The sequence below is a fragment of the Elaeis guineensis genome, chromosome 4 (genome assembly GCF_000442705.2).
Source record: "Elaeis guineensis isolate ETL-2024a chromosome 4, EG11, whole genome shotgun sequence".
NCBI classification, from domain to species: domain Eukaryota; kingdom Viridiplantae; phylum Streptophyta; class Magnoliopsida; order Arecales; family Arecaceae; genus Elaeis; species Elaeis guineensis.
In genome coordinates this window covers 23,321,698-23,344,797 of record NC_025996.2, presented here as the reverse complement: position 1 = coordinate 23,344,797, position 23,100 = coordinate 23,321,698, and the positions used below count along the sequence as shown (strand labels likewise).

The 23,100-nt window shown below is 36.8% G+C and overlaps 1 protein-coding gene across 2 annotated transcripts; it reads right to left on the bottom strand.

Annotated features, from left to right (window-relative positions):
* Window positions 1-1,297: 1,297 nt before the first annotated feature.
* On the bottom strand, window positions 1,298-23,005 carry LOC105043360 (K(+) efflux antiporter 5). Of its 2 annotated transcripts, XM_010920880.4 has the most exons (19): window positions 22,577-23,005; window positions 20,937-20,980; window positions 16,685-16,789; window positions 16,484-16,545; window positions 16,240-16,315; window positions 16,024-16,098; window positions 9,363-9,434; window positions 9,151-9,234; window positions 8,962-9,030; window positions 8,781-8,858; window positions 8,017-8,105; window positions 7,636-7,732; window positions 6,475-6,528; window positions 4,578-4,673; window positions 3,139-3,327; window positions 2,953-3,030; window positions 2,394-2,438; window positions 2,209-2,304; window positions 1,298-1,709 (listed from the first exon to the last, which is right to left on the bottom strand). In XM_010920880.4, exons 1-19 carry the CDS (start codon window positions 22,812-22,814, stop codon window positions 1,668-1,670), a joined length of 1,689 nt encoding a protein of 562 aa, XP_010919182.1. In that variant the 5' UTR covers window positions 22,815-23,005; the 3' UTR covers window positions 1,298-1,667. The 2 variants fall into 2 exon arrangements, with proteins under 2 accessions (XP_010919182.1, XP_010919184.1); XM_010920882.4 differs by lacking the exon at window positions 22,577-23,005 and having other exon boundaries at window positions 1,396-1,709; window positions 20,933-20,979.
* Between the last annotated feature and the right edge of the window lie 95 nt (window positions 23,006-23,100).

Genomic DNA, 23,100 nt, shown 5'->3' with positions numbered 1-23,100 from the left:
GCTCCCGTAGGAGCCCGGGCGAAGTCTACCTGCAATCAAAGTCAGGGACGAAGTCCGGCTCCCTTAGGATTCCGGACGAAGTTTACCAGCAGTCGAGGTCGAAGACGGAACCCGGCTCCCGTAGGAGTCCGGACGAAGTTCACCCGCAGTAGGAGTCGGGGACGAAGTCCGGCTCCCGTAGGAGTCCGGACGAAGTTCACCTGCAATGGAAGTCGAGGATGAAGTCCGGCTCTCGTGGGAGCCCGGATGAAATCTGGTAGTTGTAGGAATCTGCTGTTGACGAAGTCCGGTGTAGTTCGGATTGGAGTTGAATCTAGCTGGAAGAAGTCTGGAAGGGATTCGGGGAACAGCTGATAGTCGTAGAAGGTCGGCTGACGGCGGAGCTCAGTGAGCACTTGGGACGGCTTAATAGATGACTGGAGAAACTCATGTCGAAGGAGCTCGGGTGGTGCAGTGGGAGTTCGTCCGTCGAAAAAATTCAGTCAGTACTGTGAAAATCCGGCTGTTTGGAGAAGTCCGGAAAGATACCATCTGCAGTCGAAAGCCGGGGGAGTCCTGGGAGGGTCAATCCTGTCAAGAACTTCGGCTGAGAGTATTTTATTCCTAACAATTATTATTCTAATTAAACTGACTGAAGCATACTAACAAGCACAACATGACTGGGATATAGTACATCTAACAACAAGTCATTTTATTTTTAATAAAAAATTTATATAAATAATAATAATAGTATATATTCGGAAAAGGATTCAAATTTTTGAACTTGTGGTTGATAGCCGCATGGAGAAACTAACGTGGAGCAAGGAAAGGTAGGCTGAGAAAATATGCTTGATACCAGATTATTGAGGGCAGAAATGCGGATGATTGAACATGTCTCAGGCATAAACACAGTAAAGAAGTTGGCGATATCTAGTAGAAATGATGACGACTGATACTTTAAAATACATTATTAACATTTTTTAGGTCTATACCTGCAGAAGCAATGATTTGCATAATACAAATAAAAAAGGAGTTAGATTTTGTATTTTACACCAAATATTTGATAAATTAATTTATAGATTTCAAAGTAAATTGCGGATCATGCAAACTACTGATCCATAACATCAAAGGTGAGATTTATTAAATACCTCACAAACGAATGAAGGTGAGATTTATTAAATTGTTGTCTGAATACGACATTCAAGATTAACAGGAAGAAGACTCATAAAACGAGCTTCCACTACTACATCAACTGAGGCTTCGCTCTTTTATTAAATTGTTGTCTGAAAATGACATTCAAGATCATCACTCGTTCATCTCATGCCAAGAACACCATGAGTTTGATGGCTTGATATACCATGTTCCCTCACAATGGACAAAAACCCATATTTCCCTTGTAAATGCCTCCCGAACCAATTTAAACAAAATTTCAAACTATTACTTTACTACAAGAGTTTTATATTGTCAAATCCATTTGGCATATTTACAATTCAAACATGTCGCAGCTAATTCTAGTTTACAATTGCCATGCTTAGATTCATCAGGCGCTTGGACCTTCAATACCTATCACTTGAAAGAATTTCCTAGAATCCACGAGGAAGTCAATATTCCTGGTGTGTGAAATTGCTGCTTGGAGAATCAGATATTCATAAGGGCTTCAATTGAATCAGAGATGCATGAAGCTGATATCAGACTGCTCTGTCGTACGCTTCAAGCATGGTGGCTTTATCCTGAAAATACAAGGAAGAAAAAAAAGGCAACTTTAGAAACGAATGGCTGTTAGGCAAATACATAAGTTGTTTCAGCATCTCAGCCACAACAAAGCGTTTTAAAACAGGCTCCTAAAAGAAGAAAACCGGTAGTATTCTACGAAAACATGATACTACATAGTTCAATATTTCAATGCTTTCAGGAGTTCAATTCCAAACACATAACATACTAGATAGCATCAAATTTAAAAGCAGCATGAAAAAACAAATATATGGACAATGATAAAATTCATGGTCATTGTCATTGTGCACTTCCTACTAGACCATCTAGAAAACCAGGAAATATTGTGGAATTATCAAATCTTGAACTTCTCGAGTTTCCCAAGAAGGTAATGTAAACAGCCTAGTTTTGGTTTTAGAACAGCAACTTAAGTTTATTGGCCACAAAATAACACAGACAAGCATGTGAATACATCCACACCTTAATAATCAAAGTATAACAGAAAGCAAGCAAACACACCTCATTCTGCATGTTGCTCTCTGCAGGAAACCAGTGCATGAGAATGCCGAGATGCATTATAGCAGGTATCAGTTTGAACATTAGAGGAGTGGTTACCTAGAGCAAATGGAAAACAGAAAATAAACATAAACCTTCAGAACAAACGATGCTGGTCAAATAGGGGTGTTGATGTGCAAAAAACATACCAAACTAAGAGCTGTCGTTCCCAGAAGCAAAAGATACATTTTCCCCTGTATAACAGAAATTACAGTAGAATACGAGTCTTAGAGACCTAACAAGGACCAGCTAGAAAACATGCATAAGAGGAAAATGGTAAAAGCTTAAATAAACGAGGAATTAACATATCAAATCAAGGCTAATATCAAAGTGCCATGGGAAGAGATGTGTGCATAAATGTTGTAAAGATCACATATAACCCTGTATAAACAGATAATTACAGCAGCCCAAACATACTGCCACATATAATGTATATCATGTATTGCAGTGTGAAGATAATAAAATTTGAAGGAACAAAACCAGACCAGGATTAAGGCTGTATTTGGAGGTCTATAATTTCACAATCATGATTTTATTATATTTCATGTTTAAAATATTAAATTCTAAATCTTGATATATGTCAAAAGGTGACCAGTTTTAAAAAAAATATCAAGTTGAAAAGGAGAAAAATCAGATGATAGCACAACTCAATAAGTAAAACATAGTATCTTGTAGATTCAGTAATCATTTGAAGGTGAGAAAAGTTACCTCGACAAGATGAAGATTTGAGGCACGACTCAAGAGAACAAATGCAAATTCACCAATTTGAGCTAACGACAAACCCACCTTTGAGATCGAACAAAGTGAAAGTGAAGGGCCAAAACAGAATGCTCAATCATTATAGGATCAGCAATTATTCAGTTCAATCAAAAAGGTGCTGTCAGTGATACTCACAAGAAATGATGTTCTGGTGTTGTATCCAAAGGCTTTGATCACCATAGTTACCACAACTGTTTTAATTACCACAACCAAGATGACAGATGCAAGCAATATATCAACATGGTTCCACAGAAAGTGTACATGTATGAGCATGCCAATGCTAGCAAGGAAGAGCGCTGCAAAGAGGTTACGGATTGCTTCCACCTTCAATGCAGAAAAGCAGTAAAAATTAAATCAATGATAATGTATTGTGCACCTAGAATGGATATAATAAAATGTTCAACTTTAAAGCATACAGTCCACTTACCCCCCACCCCAAAAAAAACAGAAAAAAAAAAAGGAATATAGGTGGAAATATGAACTGCTGCTGCCAATCAGCCCTAAATATGACCTAATCAATTCACTTTAACTAAGCTCGAAAATTCATCTCTAATAATATGTTTATGACCAGCATGCCAATTATACTTGTCTGAGTTGAATAAAGAAAATTGAGCAATGCCAGAGTTGACTCCTACTACTTTTCAAGAACAAAGGTCAAAAAATACTGCATACTAAACAATTCAAATTAGACAGGAGCTGACAAATTTCTTAACAAAGACAAATAGTCTAGGCCAGTATTATAACCAATATCATATTGTAGACACTGAATTTCATTATAAAGATTTCTTTAACAACCCCATGGAAAAGCCCTCTTCTTCTCTCATGAGTATGATCAAGGAGCATGTGTAAATTATTGATGAAATAGAAACCCTAGTTGGGCTATATTACCATGTGAATTAATGATGTCAAGACTGCGACATCCTCTTGTCATGAGGTTGAGGTTGTTTTACTCTTAGGGGAGCTCAACAAGTGGTATTTCTACATTTCTTTTAGTATTCCTAGTCCTTTAGTTTATTTGAAGAAGATTATCTGGATTTAACAATAAGGTGCATAATGAGAATACAAAGCAATTATTTCTTAGTGTTGATTCCTCAGGTGGGCTGGGTGTTGCTTAAAGAAGGTGCTTTTGTAACCTTTAAAGCAAAAAAAGTACTTTCTTACCAAAAAAAAAAAGCTTGTAATATTATCCCATAAGTGCTTCGACAAGAAAGTCAAAAACGTGCTTTTAGTCAAAGCTAGAAAACCTAGCTTTTTGCTTACTTGTAAGAACCTTTTAATAAGCAGAAACAAAAACCAACAGACCCTTACAGTTCCATTTCTTGGTCCTTGACAAGTAAACAAAAGAAAAGATAAGAATGAGGAATTATTTAATTATGGCCCCAACTGTGGATGTGCTCCCATACAACTAATAAATATAAGTAAATTAAAGATGTGTAGAATGAAAGAAAGAAATTTCAAGTCAAGGGAAATCTTAAAAAAGATGAATAACAAATATCAAATGGTAATAAATAAGTAAAAGAATCTTAAAGTAAGATCAAATCTGAATGGTATGGTTTTACAAACGAGAAGCTCACCTGTTCCAAAGTATGCTGTGCAAAGTCAGTGGTGGATACCATGACTCCGGCAACAAATGAACCCAACTCAAGACTGAGGCCTAACTTATCACTGCACTGAGGAGAATTTACCATGCAGAATACATTAGCAGGTAATAATCATAACAACTATTAGGCATTAAAAAAACAATTAGGACATGTAAAATCGATTATGTTGACAGATGATAAATCAACTAGCTCTGCATTACAAAAGGTAGGAAAGGAAGGTATATTATCTTGCTCTCTGGAAATCCTTCAGCTTAATAGGACTCTTTGACAAGACAAAGTAATGACTATATTGATCAAAGAGCTGATGTTGACTTTTTTATGTTCAGGAGATTACTATTCTCTAGGTTCATTTTGGGTTATGCTCGTAGCAAGAAAGCTTGGAGCAAATATTGGCTAGTATTTAAAGCATAAACAGGATATACAACTAGTGTATGTTCAGTTTGGAGGACATAAACTAGCATGAAGATTAACAAATCATTATCTTCTTGCTATACGTTGTGGATTTCATGTTCCTGAAGTCTTTGTAAAGATTTTGCATGATGGTGCCTCAGGTTTAAGGTCTAAGCGTACCAAGATTTGATGGATGATATCAGTTAACGACTATCAGGTTTATATTCTAAAACTGAAAAAATAAAATGTGTAGTTTGTTAAACAGGAGAACAAAAGGACGAAGTGTGAGATTTGGGGGGAAAAATAGATACTTGAGACTAAAAGCACAATAATGTGGTGGAAGGAACAGGTGTAAATACAAGACTATTTGTTAGGAATAGTAAGGTTCCAGCAAAATCTAAAACAAGAAAAAAAAAATATTTGGAGTAACATATAAAAATTGACAAACCATTCACCATCAAAAAATGTAGGATCATCACCATGGGCCTGAAGCAGTCTATAACCTCAAAAGGAAATAGTACGGGCAGCATGAGATGAGAGATAAGCACATATCTCTTCACAGCAATGCAACCAATGGCAAAAAGGCAAGCCACTATACTAAATCAATACTCCACAGTCTTTTTGTCACCCTCTTCTCAAGCATCATGCATCTGCCTTCTCTCTCCTCTCTCCACTCTCATGAATCTGAATCAACTGATCTCATCTAACACATCTCACATGAAATGATTGGTTTGACAACCGAACCATTGAGCCACTGACATGAAATTTAATTTACATGTCAAATATTAGAATCGGCAATGACTTCATTGGTGTTTTCTGTTTCAATTGCCCTCTAGTGCTAACTGCTGAAGATGCAAGCAGGTTTAATAAAACCATATGTGATCTGAAGCACAAACCAAACCTTAGTGTTGGTTTAAGTCCCATTCACAGACGTTGTTTTCTAAAAAGCAGACTACAGCATATGGTACATAATTTTTTGTTCATCTCTACAAATTTGTTAGAGATAAAGCATTATAGAAAATTGATGTTGCTTAGCATGAAAATGTTTAGTATCAAATTTTGAAACTTGTCCATGTCAGTACAGTAAATATAATCTGTTTATCATGTTGCATCATGGAAAATAAATAGATTTAACAACAACACAATTTAATTCTATTCAAGCACTCAGTCAGTGTGCTTCTGACAAGTGGAATCATGTTAAGATGAAGCTTGAATCAGGAAGCTTTGGCGAATTACTTTAGCCACGGGGGCGGGGGCGGGGGTGGTTGGTTGGAGGTTGGCTTTTTTTTTTTTTTTTCAAGGGACTGAACAGTCCCAACCGCCTTTAGAAGGCTACTTTTACCAGCAATCATCTACAGATCTGGCTTAATGCTAGACAAAAACTAGTAACAGAAGCATACAATTTGCAGCATGATATCCAATGATGATTATATACTAATATTTGCAGCCTGATGATAAGAAACATTTAGTGCTTACTTACCCAAGCTAGTAATAAGCAAAAAGCGACTGAGGCTAACTGATAGAGCTCATTTGTCTGCAAAATTAGCAGAATATTAACTGAACAGATATAATTGTAAAGCTGAATTTAAAAAGCTCAAAAAGCATGGAAGAATGCCCGTGTTATATTTAAAGAATTCAATTAAGAAAGAATTTTTACACAGAACTCTGTCAGAAGTGTTGCATTGATAAACAATAAAACACAAAAATGAAGATAATATAAAAACCAGGAATGCTTGAAAGTCAATCTGGTTGGTGAGCCATCTAAACAGCTCACAGAAGTTGCATGGGGATCAAAGAAGCTTTACTGAACCATACTGTGTTTCTTTCTTAGATTTACCAGGATGGGAACCAAAGAATCCAATACGTTGCTAAACAAGCCAAACAATTGACTGCAGTTGAATAGATAGCATAGAATCTCCATTGCACCATCCATCCTATGTTCATTATTAGAGCTCACAGATCCTCATGTACAGAATATACTTTGGTCAACTTCAATTTGATCCTAAGTAGCCTTCCACTAGTTTTGATGCTTCCAAGTTGTACTATAAGGCCCAATTCCTAAACAGCCCAGTTAATCTTTGAGCAGAAATACACACAAGGAAAGATCCTGCAAACAATGCATGGACAAGTTGTTCTAACAAATTTCCAGTATGCTTGCCAACAAATATCATGCAGACTTGTTGAGGCAATATATGTCTCCAAATTACAAGAAATATTTTACAACGGGGATCTTCCAGCAATGTAAAAAAAAAAAAAAAAAAAAAAAAAAAAAAAAAAAAAAAACAATGTACAGGCCTAATAAGCACTGCAGCACCATGATGTGCAGAAGCTTACCAGAAAACCACAACATACTGATAAATTAAAATACAGGGGGTAAATACAATGATATATTATGTAGCATGGTATTCTTCAGGTTCTATTCAGGACCAAAACAGTTCTGTCTAGACTATTCACCTATACTCGCATGAAATAGCATGTAGTTTCTCAAAGAAGAAACAGAAATGCAATATTAGCATTTTGCTAAAATAAGTAACATAGACATGCATGAGTTCCATCAACTTTTTCACTTACACATCTTAAGCAGGTATTCTACTTCCAAACCCACCAAACAATTTGAATTCATGAATAGGTAATCACTCACTTGAGATGACAACTGAATCATAAGCTTCAAGAAGCGAGGAACAAAAGACCAAGACAATATGGAGGCAGCAGTCATGAATATGGACAACACCAGCAACCTGCATGTGAATGAAGTCTTCAGTACTTCATCATAGAGTGTAATTAATTGATTACCACTAACATCAGCTAAAATGAGAATGTTCACAAATCCCACGTCTGAAGTATTATCACTGCAGAAATTAATCTTAGATATGGAATGATTTATTCGATGAAATATCTAGAGAGTTTTTCTTAACATTAATTGCCAAATTACGGAAGATAATTACATATTGCAATCATTTTTTTCTAGGAACCATTAGGATCAAAGTAGAATATATCAGGTCACCAGAATGAATCCTCTTACATCTTTGACACTGACATTATTCCTCTGAAAAGGCCACTGTTACCACCCAAAACTGGAAGAAGCGCAAAGAGTAAACCCACTGCACAGTCCTGAAAATAAACCATAAGCATGGAGATGTGCATTAGAATCAAGGTTTCAGGTATCCATGCTGGTGATAGTGCTGGTCATAGAGCACAACATGTGCCAGTTCCGTGCCAATACATGTAGCGAGCAGTTTTACAACAATTTTTTTCTTAAAAAAAGACTTGCTTATAACTAAGAATTTTCGAAAAAGTGATTTAATGGCTTGTCACCCCCGTGCAAGTGCTATTATTGACTGGCGTGGATCAGCATGGGCCAGCACTTAAAACCTTGCTTACAATTAAGCTTTTGAGCTTTCAATTCATGATGTGATTCTTTATATTTTGAGAACCATTATTTTTGTTATCTAACAGCTTTGAGAGTACCACCAAGATTCATCAGTGCAGGGCATTTGGTGGTAGCTCATGTCTACCCAGCTAATAACTTAAAAAAAAAACACAGTCAAATAATTGCAAGCATATAAAGAATCCACTAATCATATGATCAAATGATTGGAACCATATGACTGACAAACTTCTTCAGAGACCCATTATCAAAGTTATTGATCAAAATTTTTGCTTAGATTTCGGGAACAGATGGAAATAATTGTAGTAGATAGCTAGGGAAAACAGCATTGATGTAAATGAAGGGTGAAATTCCATTAGTAATATTGTTTGGCAGCAAGATGGCTGGCAAAACCAAACCTGAAGAATAAGAGTCGCAATTGTAACTTGACCATGAAGAGCATTTGTGCTATTTTTTTCCACTAAAAACTTTGAAACCTGGTCATATAAAACAAGTGCAGTGTATTAGAACTAACAGGCATAGGTCAGACTATAGTAAACTGTACTATGAAATTATTTAGGGTAGACTTGAAATTATCACCACTGCAGTAGATGACATTGATAGGAAGGAACCAACAAAAATGCCCTCAGATAATTTTGCTCCACATATCTGAAGGCAGAAAACAATTTAAAGCTTTTAGGGAAAACAGGTATCTATCAAATGAACATAATGGTAATCTTGAACGTTAGTCAGCAATTGGATTCATAGAAACTATTCATCATGTCATACCATCGCAGTTAGGCCACATAGGAACATAAAAATAATTATTTGAAGTAGCCCTCCCAGAACGGCAACAGTCCCAACAACTTTTAACTGACAGTGAGTAAAACTAGAATAAGTGTTCTGGTGAAATGCAATTGAATGCATTAACTTCCAGCTTAGAAAAGATTCACTGCCAATCATGTTCAAATTACAGAGGGTTTCAGTTCAATATGAATTACTTTTGTCAAGGAAAACTCGAGGCCCAATGCGAAAAGGAGAAAGACCACACCAAACTGTGCAACAGTTTCAACCTGAAATGCAAAGAGCTATTATCAAAAGATGACACTAAATACAATGATGGTAGACGTTACTTCAGTGCAAAATTGCTGGATAGAAGTACATATAGAAAAGTTAAGAAAGTTCATTTCACAATATTTTAGTAGTAAAGCAGATGTCACTGGCATGAAACAGACAACATTCAAACATGCCAAAAGAATGGAGAGAACTACATTTTCAAGATAATATAAGTATTATTCAGGTTTTGGAGCTGTCATCTTTCACTTCAGCAACATTAACCCATAGCAGTAAGATAATCAATTTTCTTATACATATAAAATACTGGTACAAACAACTACAATTCAAATTTTATTCATTTTGACTGTTTCTATTCAGTTTTTCGCAAAAGAAGTGGTCACCCCAATAGAGCTTACCTTTACTTAATTCATCTCTCCTACAAGCTTTATCTCAAAGCCACAATGAAAATGATGGCACATAAACACCAAACACATTATATTATAGAACAATTTTCATCCTCAAAGGGGTTCTCATATGCTGATTTCTGCATGTAAGCAACATGTGGTGGACGAATATCAGACAAATATCTACCTTGGGATCTCAGTTTACAATCCATTATCACTGCTTCATGACTCGCCATGGTAACAGATCACCTGTAAAGCGATTTGCAATCATTTGTGACCTTTCTTGAGATTCTTTTGTCCCTTAATGAAATACAAATGATTTATTGCAGATATACAGTCTTTCCACTTTTCTTCTCTTTCGTTGTGTGTGATCAGCATCATCACATCTTAGCAAGTTCAAGAACTCTTCAAATTAGGTCAATAAACAAGAAGAGAAGGGGTTAACAACCCATAAATGGGTCAGATAGTGGAAGCTTGTAAAGACTGAAAATTTTCCCCTTTGGCCTCGAGAGTGAAGTCATAATATGCTCTCTATAAGTAACATTACTTATTAAGCTTCGTGCAAGCAGATTATGAACTGCGATATTTCAGCAGGCAGGAAAGTGGTTATAGCAGCTATTCTCCACAAGATTTCTGCATGAATGGAGTCAAAGCTGATGCCAGATCAGATTGCCTATGAAATCTGTCTAAAAGAATGACAAAAAATATAATTGCAACAGTTAGGAGTTGTCCTTTAGGCCTAGAGGACAGCAGAAAAATGAATTTTAAACCCTTTTTTTTTTAATACACAATTTTCTACCCTCTTTAGATTACTATTATATGCAGGAATAACACAAATAAGCTCCAATAATCAGTTCTCACAGCATTAAAGAAGACATAGGGTTCACTTGCATGATGTATTAAACTGACACAGATAAGAGCAGAGCCTGTGTATCTTAATTTCAAAGATTTTTCAAATTTGACAAGGAAGATATGCCTATTACTGAACATTACTCATCTCTGGTAAGGTTTCCTGAGGACTTGTAAAAATCTGCCACTTATGAGTGAAACTTGGACAAATAGGAAGCAAAGAGAAGAATTTATGGTTGCTAAGGTTTTTCTCATGTCTTAAACCTGAATACGGAGTGTTCAAGCCTATTTTTGACTAGCAACGAGGTGACTTCTCTATATGAGATATACTCCAGAGTTCAAAGGGTTCCACCTGCTGGACTTACACAAATTTATATGAATAAGAGGACAGCCCTTGATACTACAAAGAAGTAGGAATGGTAGAGGTTTCTAGTCGTGGTCCTACTGAGGGTGGACATGGATAAGAAGAATCGAAAGACAAATGCATTATCAACGAGTCAATTATGCAATTGAAATTTTTTCAGAGTTTGGGCCTTCACAGGAACAAACATACACTAAACAAACATATTCACTAGATCACAGAATTGGCAAACAGTACACCACCTGTCTCCCACACTCCAGCTCATTCATCAACATAGGATACAATTAACTAGCCAAGAAATGAGTATATCATGCTCAAAGCAATCCTGAAAAGACTAACTTCTGACTACATCATCTTCATGAGCCACAATTGCATTCTGAGAAACCCACTGTCTGTTCTCTAGATACTCAATCCCAGGATCTAGATAATCCATATCATCAGCAGATGGTTCAACTTCAAAGTTGCAGGTGTTGGAGGAACTCACCTTCATTCCAATTAGCCTATTCTTCATTTCTATATATTTCTAAGTTTCATAAGAGTTTTTCCATTAGATAAATTAACTTCTTATATACTACTTATCTAGCATTCCATGAAGAAAGCACAACGTTGTTGGTATCATTACCTCATGGAGACATTGTCAATTTACTTTTCTTTCACTAAACGACAATTGAATAAGATATATTCCCACATTTATCATGCAAGATCTTAACATATGATCCATTTATAATTAAGACAATGAAAATTGATACATCAGACATGTTTAATTTCTAAATACTGCAACAGAGTATAAAAAAACGAAAAAAAATGTTCAATTCTCAATGTTACATAGGTAGCTCCATTAATTTTCGCTTGTTACCATTGTAGTAACCAACAATTTATTCCATGAATTCAAGCTAGGGTACACTGATCAAGTGATTTCATGTTCTGAGGGACAATACACGCCAAGTTTTTTTTTTTTTGATACTTCATGGCTACATCCATCTTTTCACAAGGCTCTCTCATTACATGAGTATCACTCACTTATGTTGAAAGTGATTATAAATGCCCTGATAGGAATGTACAAAAAAGAATAAAAGACAAAAATCATGAAATAGAACACTTGATAAAGATAATTGGCACCTCAGTTGCCAAAATCAGGAGCAGGTGTGCGTAAATAAGGAATTAGGTGCATTTTTCTATGGAGTTTCCAAAGTGGATACATATGCCTAGATAGAAGTTTCCTGCAACTAAAATTGACACTAAAGGAGATTCAGATAGCATAAATATATCAGCTAACAGATACAATCTTTTGCAACTTGGATCACAAATTAGTCTTTTCACAAATTTCCATAAGTGGAATCTTGACACAATTCCATACATACACAACGATGAGGTTAGAAAACAAACTCTTATACCTTTCCAACACTAAGAAATTTAGGTATTTAACCATAACTCCAAAAAGTTGGTGCTGACCAATTCTCTGGTCCAGTGTTAGCCAAACCATGTTGAATCGGCCAATTCGGGGCATATTGAATTGGACCAATTGGCTGCCAGCATGATTCAATATAACAGTTTGGAAACTTCAGTTAACCAAAACCTCGCCCTTACCCCAACGGCCCAGCCCCAGCGTTCAGTTCGTTGCTTCATCACTCCCTCACCCTTGAAACCCTAAGGGCATCCATCCCCGCCCGCCTCACCAACACCACCGAGGTCTCCTAGGTAAGTCCCTCTCTCCCCCTCGATGACGACGACGGCCTCATCCTCTCCCTCCCTCTCCTCCCTCCTCTCTCTCTCTCCCTCCCTCCACCCCCCTTCAATGAAAACAGTCTCTCCCTCTCTCTCGACCTCTATCTCTCCCCCTTCCTCTCCCTCCATCTCTTTTTCTCTCTCCCTTCTCCCTCTCCCCCTCCCTCTCTAGCTCTTCCTATTTTGGTATGTCTTGGAACGGTACTATACAGCCCCATACCTGCCGAACTGGTCATCCACCAATATGACCTCCAATACTAGTTCAGCAAACCTTACTTTGAACATCCGCAGAGAAACAAGGAAATGAAAGGTGTAACAATTTGAATGCAAAGGATGCATTTGAGGTGGTAACATAAAAACAAGAATAGTTCATGATGGGCGTGAAAGAAGTTATTGTTACTAGAGAATGCCTATGGGTTTACAAAACTTCTTCATTAATGGGAAAAGAGAGAAGATTCCCCACTTTACCATATTTGTAATTCTAAAGTAGCCTATAGATTGAGGAGCTCCAATTAGAAAACGGCAAAGATCCCACTTTTCAAACTGCTGTTAGGCTATTTAAAGATAATAGCCGATTGATGTTCCCACCATCAATGCCACATAGATGTTTGTTTGTCCTGGGGTCTATTTCATAGGAAACTCTAACCAATATCTGTCCAGAAAATGAATGCCTAATTGGCTTATCAACTACATTCACCATTGCTAGTTCACAAAAGTGACTTTAGAGTGCTTCTGGATTAGTTTACATGTGTAGTGATAATTCTCTTTAGATGCCTTTTGAAAACACTGAAATAAGTAAAAAAAGAGATAATCAATGGCATCTGCTCAGATTTATCTATAATAAGGCCTCTCTCATCAACCTTTATCTCACACTTAAGTCCTCAATTCCTTAATAATTGATCACAGAATACCTCCTTTATAGCATCTTATAATCATTGCATGACTTAGGTTGCTTTTCATAACTTGATTTAATTATTTAACATGAACACAAGCATCCAAAAATAGTTATGACCTGAAATTGAACTTTGCTATTTGTGTAACGAGACCTTTTCACTTTGCAACAGTTCTATTAAAATCAGCCTCCAAACCAAGACTAAAAATCAGTTGGCAACCAGCATATTACCTTAACATTTGATGACTGCAAAGGAATATGAAATACAAAAAGTAATATGGCTCTTGCTTCCATATTTTCATTTTTCACTTTTTTTAAAAGTTCTTTGAATGCTTTAATCTGACTGTTGATTTAACAATGCATAAGAGACTTATTTTTGAGTTTCACAGGTCTATAGCCGATTAGCAAATGCTTATCTAATACCACAAGTCTATGGCACCTTTCTTTTTTTACATCTTTTGCTTTGTTCATTTTTCCTACTTTTCCAAGGAAAAAAGAAAAGGACAAGCTGTTATTGGCTGAGCACCAACTTTTCTGCCCATTGTATCTTCCCAAACCCACAAGGAACACCATCACATCTTTCAATCACTTCTTTAGTCCCCTACCCCAACACTCTCCATAAAGCTATATCAAGAAAAGGTAAACAGATCAAAATATCAGATTCTCTTTTTGACCAAAATGCAGCTTACAGAACCCATAAGAATCCAAGAGAAATGACTAGGAAATAGAGCATAGTGGAATTTGTTTCTTGGGTGCGCATCCAATTTGTTGAAGATCCTAATCAAGTAACGGGTAAGAACCAAGAATTATAACAGCACAAAACAGGCCCACATAAGGGCCTAGTCTAGCTCCCACAATTTTCACCCCCTCATGCCTTGTTATGTTCAAGAGAACATTATGATCATGGCTCTGCAAAAACCTCAGCTAGCAAAGGTTACAGAGAAGTGGAACAGCATCTCCCCTCTGCCCCAGGGTATGGGAGGGAGGGAGGGAGGGTGAGAGAGAGAGAGAGAGAGAGAGAGAGAGAGAGAGAGAGAGGTGTAACAGTGACAGTCGCAGGAGCATGGTGGCGGTAGCAGTGGCCAGGAAAACAACTAAAACAATTTAAGATGGATAACAATTCCATGAATCCACAGAGGAAGCAATGCTGAAGTATTTAAGATAGAACCCAAGATCGAGAAGGATTTCTTTCCTTCTTTTGCTTCATCAAGTTAACTAAGAAAAGTCCTGAAATTCAGATAAACTCTAAGAGCCTTTCTTTAAACCAGTACCACCAGTAACCTGCCCAAATCTGGACCAACTATTTTAAATGCATGGGTACCAAAGCAAACCAAAACAATATATGAAGCGATAGGTACAAACTGGGGATTAATAAATAGAGATGGTTCAGTGTTGTTTCTGATTTACATAACAATGGTCCACTTCAATGGCTCAAAGCCCTGAAGCAGGGACTAGACAAGATGATCCACATCAGCAATATTAGTTACAAGGATGTTCTGAATCATTTTTAGAATCCCGAATATGTTTTTGATTCTGGAAACAAGTGTTTTCAGAGAAAAAATATATTCTTCCACGCCCCCACCACCCCCCCCCCCCCAAAAAAAAAAAAGAAAAAATGAAGGCTGACATTAAGCTGCTTGCGTTATACTCACTCTGATCAGTTTCATCAATCAGGCAGCAGCAAAATAATTTCTTGAATGCATCAACCATGCAAACTTCTGGATGTCATATCAATTGCATAACATGTGTATACATATGCAATGGTGTGTGAGGAAATTTTGAAAAACCAGCCTCACAATGTTGGATAGGCATGAGTACATTGGGATTGGTTATTGTTTTGAATGTGTTTTGGTAGGGGAGAGGAGGAGGAAGAGCGGTGTGGGTGTTGGCAGCCAGGGCAGTGCAGGGCAGAAAACAGGATAAAGTACCTTGCAAATATTTTTAGATATGCAATATAAATAGCTCATATAACAAAGCTGCACAAAATTAAAAAGATTGAGACACGTTTTTATATAATTGATATGTAAAGATAAGCATGTAAGCACACCAACCACAGGAGCATATGAACATCTAACCATAAAATAAATGTAAAAGATTGTGCCCTTTATGTATCTGTAAAGATAGACTCAATTACCATGCTGCTTTTTTTTAATTATTTTCAATGTTTTACAACATCCAGAGGATGATTTAAACAGATTTATGACTAGAAAATTTGGAACGATTGCTACATTAGACCTGGTTAAGGCACAGAGTAGTGAAGATGAGGAACACAGTATTTGTGCAAGGATGAAAGCTTAAAAGCATGCAGTTGAAGCAGCAACAGAAAAAACAAACTTCATCAAAAAGAACTAAGAGTTAAATGGTTAAAATATTACCTGCACCATTTCACTAATGAAGTTCAGGCCACCTGGACCAATTAGAGATCCCGCAAGAAGATAACCAACAATGACCTTGCAATCATAATTATAAAGTTCATACTAAACCTTTAAAGAAGCACTATGAAAATAGCAGAATCATTATTGAAATAAGTTCCCAGCATAAGTCAGCAATGAGATATAATCATGATTCAAGGATATCATATGAGTACTTACTGGCTGTCCCAAGCAGGAAAAGGTAATGCCACCAATGGTAGCTGAAACAATCACAACCACTAGATCTGAAATCAACCTGCAAGTATGCATTGTCACAAAACAGGGCTTAAATCACTGGTAGAAATGTTCAATAACATCACCCAAGAAAGCATCATCACCAATATCTTATTAGGAAAACACAGTAAGATATATGCTAGATATATAAATCAGATTGAGGCCATGCTATAAAATTAATCATATCGACCTTAAATCTACTTGAAGCACTGGATATTTTGATTTTCGATTCGACATCACAAATACATTGTCCTGCCACAAAATGAAAAAGCAAACTAAGGCAAAAATTCTTCAGAAAATTCAGAAGTAACTCTGAAGCAAGACATCTTGAGAATAAAATTATCAATGAAATGTGTTTAGCTACAGTCAGCTAAATAAGAAATCAACAGACCTTTCTGTCTATCAAGGTTGTCATGTCATCAGAACCCTCATTTTCCAGAGTATCATTTTTCTTTGCCTTGTCATGAGTGATAATAGCTACAGTCTCCAAAACAGCCTGAAAAGCACAAAATGTTAATGCATGGCCCAATCGGTAATATCAGAAATCAAGCCACAGCCTGGTCCGAAAATTGAACATAGTGAGAAGATAGTGGTATACAAGGTTCATAGTGCAACCAACATAACATTGCAGATACACGAGGTAGTTGGCTAGGCCACGATTTGTGCAAACATGTAATATATTTTCTTAAAATAATTTGCAGATGACCGAAAATTGAGAAATTACAAGTGTTGTTTATGGAGGGAGAAGATTAAATGAAAAGGAGATCTTTTGCCTACACCCCGCCACCCTAATGCATATTTGCAAGTAAAGCCAGAGGGTGTTGAAGAGAATAGAGCACAAGCTTATTTGGCTTAAGTTGAGAATATGCGTAATGGGGTTCAATATTTATAGAGGCATAAGATAGGGTGTACCATGCAAAAAGAGAAAAAAAAAATCAGGAAAGTAGTAGAAAAAATCGAGGCCATTGAGAGCTAAGGTTAGGTATAAGTGAACTAAATGCATGGAAAATCCCTTTATTTGAAACTAGTTGATATCTTCTTCAAGAAAATTATTTGTATAGGATGATGTTCATGAAATCACAAGAAATATAACCATAAAATCTCACATACACATGCTTAATAAGGATGCCATACTCCTACCAAGAAATGACATACTCATTACAGACCATGTAATATCAGTTTCAAACATTCACTCCAACCAAGAGCTACACTCTCCATCTGCTGGCTTTACCATACACATTTTCTCAATACCCATTAAAAATTGATGTGGTTTCTTTTTCTCTACCCTTCCATGTATATACGCATTTCTGCGACATTTTCCTTACAAAGGCGCCATCTTGTCATTGTTCATAGTGACTTAAAATGCAAAACCAGTTCTCCACCCATTTTTGATTCTTGCACTACCTATGGCTTGTCTAGTGCATCCATTTGACTACTCTCTTCCAATTTTGTATACCAATCTCAGCAATGCTACTCTTGTTAATTATGCTCGTAGGGTTTCCCCCTTTTAACCTCATACGATCATGCAACACTTCAAAGCATGTGTCTGCTTCATCCACCTAGTTCTTATTGAATTGGTCCAAGCAAGTGTTCTTTGAAAAATTAGCTTCTACAAGGACTTTGAGGATAGATAATAGCATCTTTATAACCTTTTTCTCCATGATTTCAGCTTGCAGCAAGATGACACATGTATAAGCACTCCACTAGTAAATTAAATTGAATAATTTATTGCGACCTAATGTCTGAAAAGTAAACTTAAGATAGATATATATATATATATATATATTATATATATATATTATATATATATATTCATTCGAAACTTCGGTTATCATCTTCTTCCCCTTGAAAATAATGAACTACCATAGCTACCTTCAAGAAAAGCAAATGATACCAAATGATAAACCATTTCTTGTCCTAATAAGAACTCAATTCCCAATCAACAGTATTTTAACCAAACAAAAAGAGAAAATAAGAGATAATAGCCGGAAGAAATATTCAACCATTTCAAGGGGATCAAGACCTCCCAAAGCATGTAGGAAATCTTATTAAAGTAATTGCTCGAAATTGTCACCTCTAGGGCAGTATATATTCACAGAATTTACCATTGCTTGTCCTACAATAATTAGAAAAAGAAAGAGATAATAAGAGATAATAGCAGGAAGAAGTACTCAACCATTTCAAGGGGATCAAGACCTCCAAAGGCATGGAGGCAATTTTATTAAAATGACTGCTTGAAAATGTGGCCTCTACATATTCATAGGGTTCGCCCTTACTTGTCTTACAATAATTAGAAAAAGCAAACTAGGAAACATGAGGTAGTCAATCACCAATGTACTAGGACTCCTAAACTAGACTCCTACACCGAATTAACCCTAAATTAGGGTATCATTACTGGGAATGTATCATTCCTTCCCCTTTCAAGACAACCTAGTCTTCATGGTCAAACTTTGCTCACTGCAACACATTGACCATTAGCATCAAACCTATTCTTCAGCAGTCTTGCAACTAAAACTGTCACTATTATTGTTCTCTCATGATGAATTTTGTAACGATGCCCGCTTACAAAATCTGCCAATCAAAAATTCAAACACCATAGAAGTTTGGACAAGCTGAGCAAGTTTACCATTCATATTGTCATAGTCAGGGAACTCAGCTGGAATCATTAGGCCTTTAACAAACTCTTTTCCCATTGGAGCAGCACGATGAGACTCATACCTTTGTACTTGTGAATTGTGATATCTCTCTAGAAAAATTACCAATGTTGGTTTGGATTCCCTTTTGCACACGAGATAATGACTTTATGATTGCTAAATGATTTGACATCTATACTTTCTATTAAGATTTGCCATCTCAGTATCGGACCCTATACCGGTATCATGCTGGTAAAGTGATAATGTGTCGAGTATAGGGTCGGTTCGACACACCGAGACTTGGGACACCTCCTATACCAAGTCTTCGTTCTGTTACAATATGGTACACATGGTACAAGGCCGTACAATACAGTGAACCTTGCTTTCTGTATCAAAGCTTGGATCTTGCAAATTTTCCATTTTTTGTTCAATTGGCTTTATCACAATGGTGACCAACATTGTAGTTGAGTCACAAAGATCTTACTAAGGTTAGTCAAAGGCTTGAGTTATTGAGCTTGAAGAGTTGATAGAAAGAAGTACTCGAATTGACTAAGCCTTTGCTAAAATTTTGCTTCCAGCCCTGCTTAAAGTGTATTCTCAAGTTGCAACTCTGGATCATCAATTATTTACCCAAAAAAATCACTGGAAACATGATGTAGCACAAGATTGGTGCTCTAATACCAAGATGATAGACAAAACCTCCAAAAGCCACTAGGTTAATTTTATTATATTCACCACTTGAATATATGGCCTCTAGGGCACTACATAATTATAGGTTTTGCTATTGCTTGTCCTCTAATCATTTGAAAAAGGGAACTGGAAAACATAAGGTAGCCAATCCCTGATGGATCTGGACTCCAAAACTGAACTCCTAATCTGAATCAACCCTAATCATAGTAATGCAAGCAAGATGCTGCATTAATTAAAGGAAACAATGCCAAGCCCATATCATCAACTTATAGTAGCAGCCATATCCAAAAAAAAAAAAAAGACTCATACCTGTTACAACCATCATAAAATGAAGACACATAAATTGCACTTCGACTTTCTCATATACCATGGGTTGGAACTTGAAATTCATGGATCACCCTAATCCTTGATAGGAAATTTGTAAAAAAATAGATCAAGTGGATTTTATACACTGGTTTTTGATGTTAAGAAAGTGTCCCTTGAGATATAAGGATCTGCTGGACTATTTCGTATTTCTTCCTCAGACTAAAAATTTATAAAGACTGCACAAAAGCATTGATCAACAAGAAGGATTTTGAAGTTTTATGATTCCTTGCACAATTTGAATAACTAATCAATCTGTAAAAATCATGGAAAATATAACATTGTAAAGTACATGTAATACCAACATGGAGCCACCGATGGATATGACTATTCCTTAAATTTCGTAAGTGCTAGCACAAAGTAGGTCATAGGGAGAGACAAGCAATTCTAAGCAAAAATGAAAGATTATTGTTTGGTCAATTCTAGCACTTGCAAGGTACCATTAACAATTTTCTGAGGCATATTCTGAAAGAGAAAACAAGATGGACATTTTCTTCATGAAACATAGTTACACAAAGAATAGTGAAAGAAAGTGTGTGGCCACAATTAATGCAGTATTATAGAGCACCAATGTGCCGGTGGATACCCTTTACAACTACAATTTTTTAACATAGTTTTATGTGAAAGTATTGATTGGACATGCCTTTGTCTTTTTCAAGTGTACTTTTGCTTTCCATTCTGCAGATGAAATTCATTAATTTCCATCTTTTCCACATATATGAACAACAGTTTAGATTAATATGGTTAGACCAAGTGATACCAGAAATGAATTGATCATTGCAGTCCTCAAGATCATGATGCAATATCCTTTCAATCTTTGATCTTTTAGAATTACATCATGCTAGAATGTCTTGAGATCATGAAGAACTAGAAATAACTTACCTTTCTACATAAGAAAGCTTTGGCAACAAAAAAAATACAAGTCAATAGAGGGGATAAGGGGAAAGTCACACCTACTTGATTTTCTGCAACACTGTTATTGAAGCTGCTTTTATCAGTTCCTGAAAAATATTTGAGAATCAGCTCATCGGCAGTACAAAATGCATAACAAGAAGCGATATAACAAAAAAAACATGATCTAAGTATAAACTGCAGTTCATAGATATGGTGATATGATAAAGACAGGATATGGTAGTGATAAGGTCAAGCTAAAATGCATCAGCATAATGTTATGAGTTCAATGATGCAAGATAGAGTAGCGGAGTATATCATGTATCACGAGTACAAGCACGGTCTAAAAATACCGTCTCATACAAAAGTGAAGAAAATTACCCGAGGTTTGCTTTCTCACAAAAGTTCATTTTCTTTCACTTGTAGTAACAATCAATTTAGAATACAAGACCAGTAGATCCACATAGAGACACTCTAAAAAATCAAGTTACTTTAAGTGGGCTTCTAAATCCCAGTGTTTGGTATTGCTTCTGCTTTTTTTAAGAGTCTTTCTCGAAAACACCTTTTCAGTTGAGTTCTTAAATAGGAAAGGCCTTTTTGTATACCCGTCATTTCATAATCAAGTAATGTAACCACACTTATTCAGATTTAAACAAAGTTTCTATAGTTGACAAGAAATAAATTTCATATGGAAGAATAATTATTGGTAGATAACAGCTCTGAGCACTGAAAATATAATTTAGCTCGAGTTAAAAAATTTATATTCAAAATAGTGTTCTTATGTTAAGACTTAAGAGTTAAGAGTCTCTTCTTCTAAATAACTATATGCAAGGTTTTAAACCCCATAGGACGGCTGTGTCTCGGCTTCTTCATGGAATGAGATGTCCCATTATCCCACCTTGTCCAAGGTGGCAGTCCCAAACAGGAGTCCAATAGGTGCCCCCTATCTCTCTCCCCTTATGTTTTCCTTTCCTTTCTTTCCTTTCCTTTTCTTTTTCTTTCCCCTTCTTTCCTTTCCTTTCCTTTCTTTTTGTTCTTTCTTTCTTGTTCTTCTTTCTTTCCTCCCTTTTTACTCCCTTTTTCCTTATCTTCCTGCCTTTCCTTTTTCTTCTTTCTTTTTCTTATCCCTTCTACGTTTGTTTCTTTTTTCCTTCCTCAGTTTTCTTTCTCTTTCCTTTCTTCCTTCTTCCTTCCTTTCATTTTTTTCTTCTCCCTTCCATTCTTTCTTTTTTTTTTTTTTTTCCTTTCACTTTCCGTTCTTTTTTTTTTCCTCTATTGCTTGACAGCGGAGGTCAAAATACAGACCAACCAACTTTGCAGAATTTCTCAACACAAAGAACAAAAATCTATGCTTCCAGAAAGTAACACAAATGAGAAAGTACTCAAAAAGCAGGCAGTTAACAATCTGAAAAATGTGAACCTAGAAGCCTGGTGAAACTAGTTTCTGATACCGGGGCCTCATATTCATATGCTAAATTTCAATTCCGAAATCCATCTTTCCCCTAACCACCTACTAATCCTCTTGAAGCAAATGTTTCTTCCATATAAAACCAATCAAGAACAAGAACAAGTCCCCTTATTTTCAAACCTATGTCCAAAGATCACATAAAACCCTAGTTTCGGAATCTTGAAGCCATCAACAAAGACTAAAGGCCACATTCAGAGGTTCTTGATGAAAATGAGAAAAATTATTTAAATCCCCCTACCTTCGGACGCATCATCAGTGTCCGAGAACTCCTTATCGAGCACGCGATCGAAAATATCGGCGAAGCTTCCCTTCCCGGAGCTGTTGTGCGACGCCCCCTTGGCGAGCTCTCCGTAGAATTTCTCTCTGGTTTCCTTGTCCGGCCTCGCGGCGACGCGAACCCTCACGCATAACGAGATCAAGGCAATGAAGACGAGCAATCTGAGAACTCCGTGGGCCAGATCCATCCCGGCGGCCATCGGATCAAAAACGGGAGCTACCGACGGCGATCGGCAGAGGAGAGCAAGAGGATCTGGGGATCGGAGGGATGCATTGGGAGGAGAGAAGTAAGGAAGGAGGGTTTGGAGTTGGACAAGGGACGGAGGAGAGGAGAGGAGCCCGCGACGGCTTTTTGGTGCGTAGGAGAACGCTGGAGGCTCCAACGCCTTCTTGCCATCGGTAGGTAAGACGTTGGTCGAATGCTTCCGCGGGGTCCACCAGATTCACGGTGATGGTGTTCCAGGATGGCCCCGTGTGCTGCGCCGA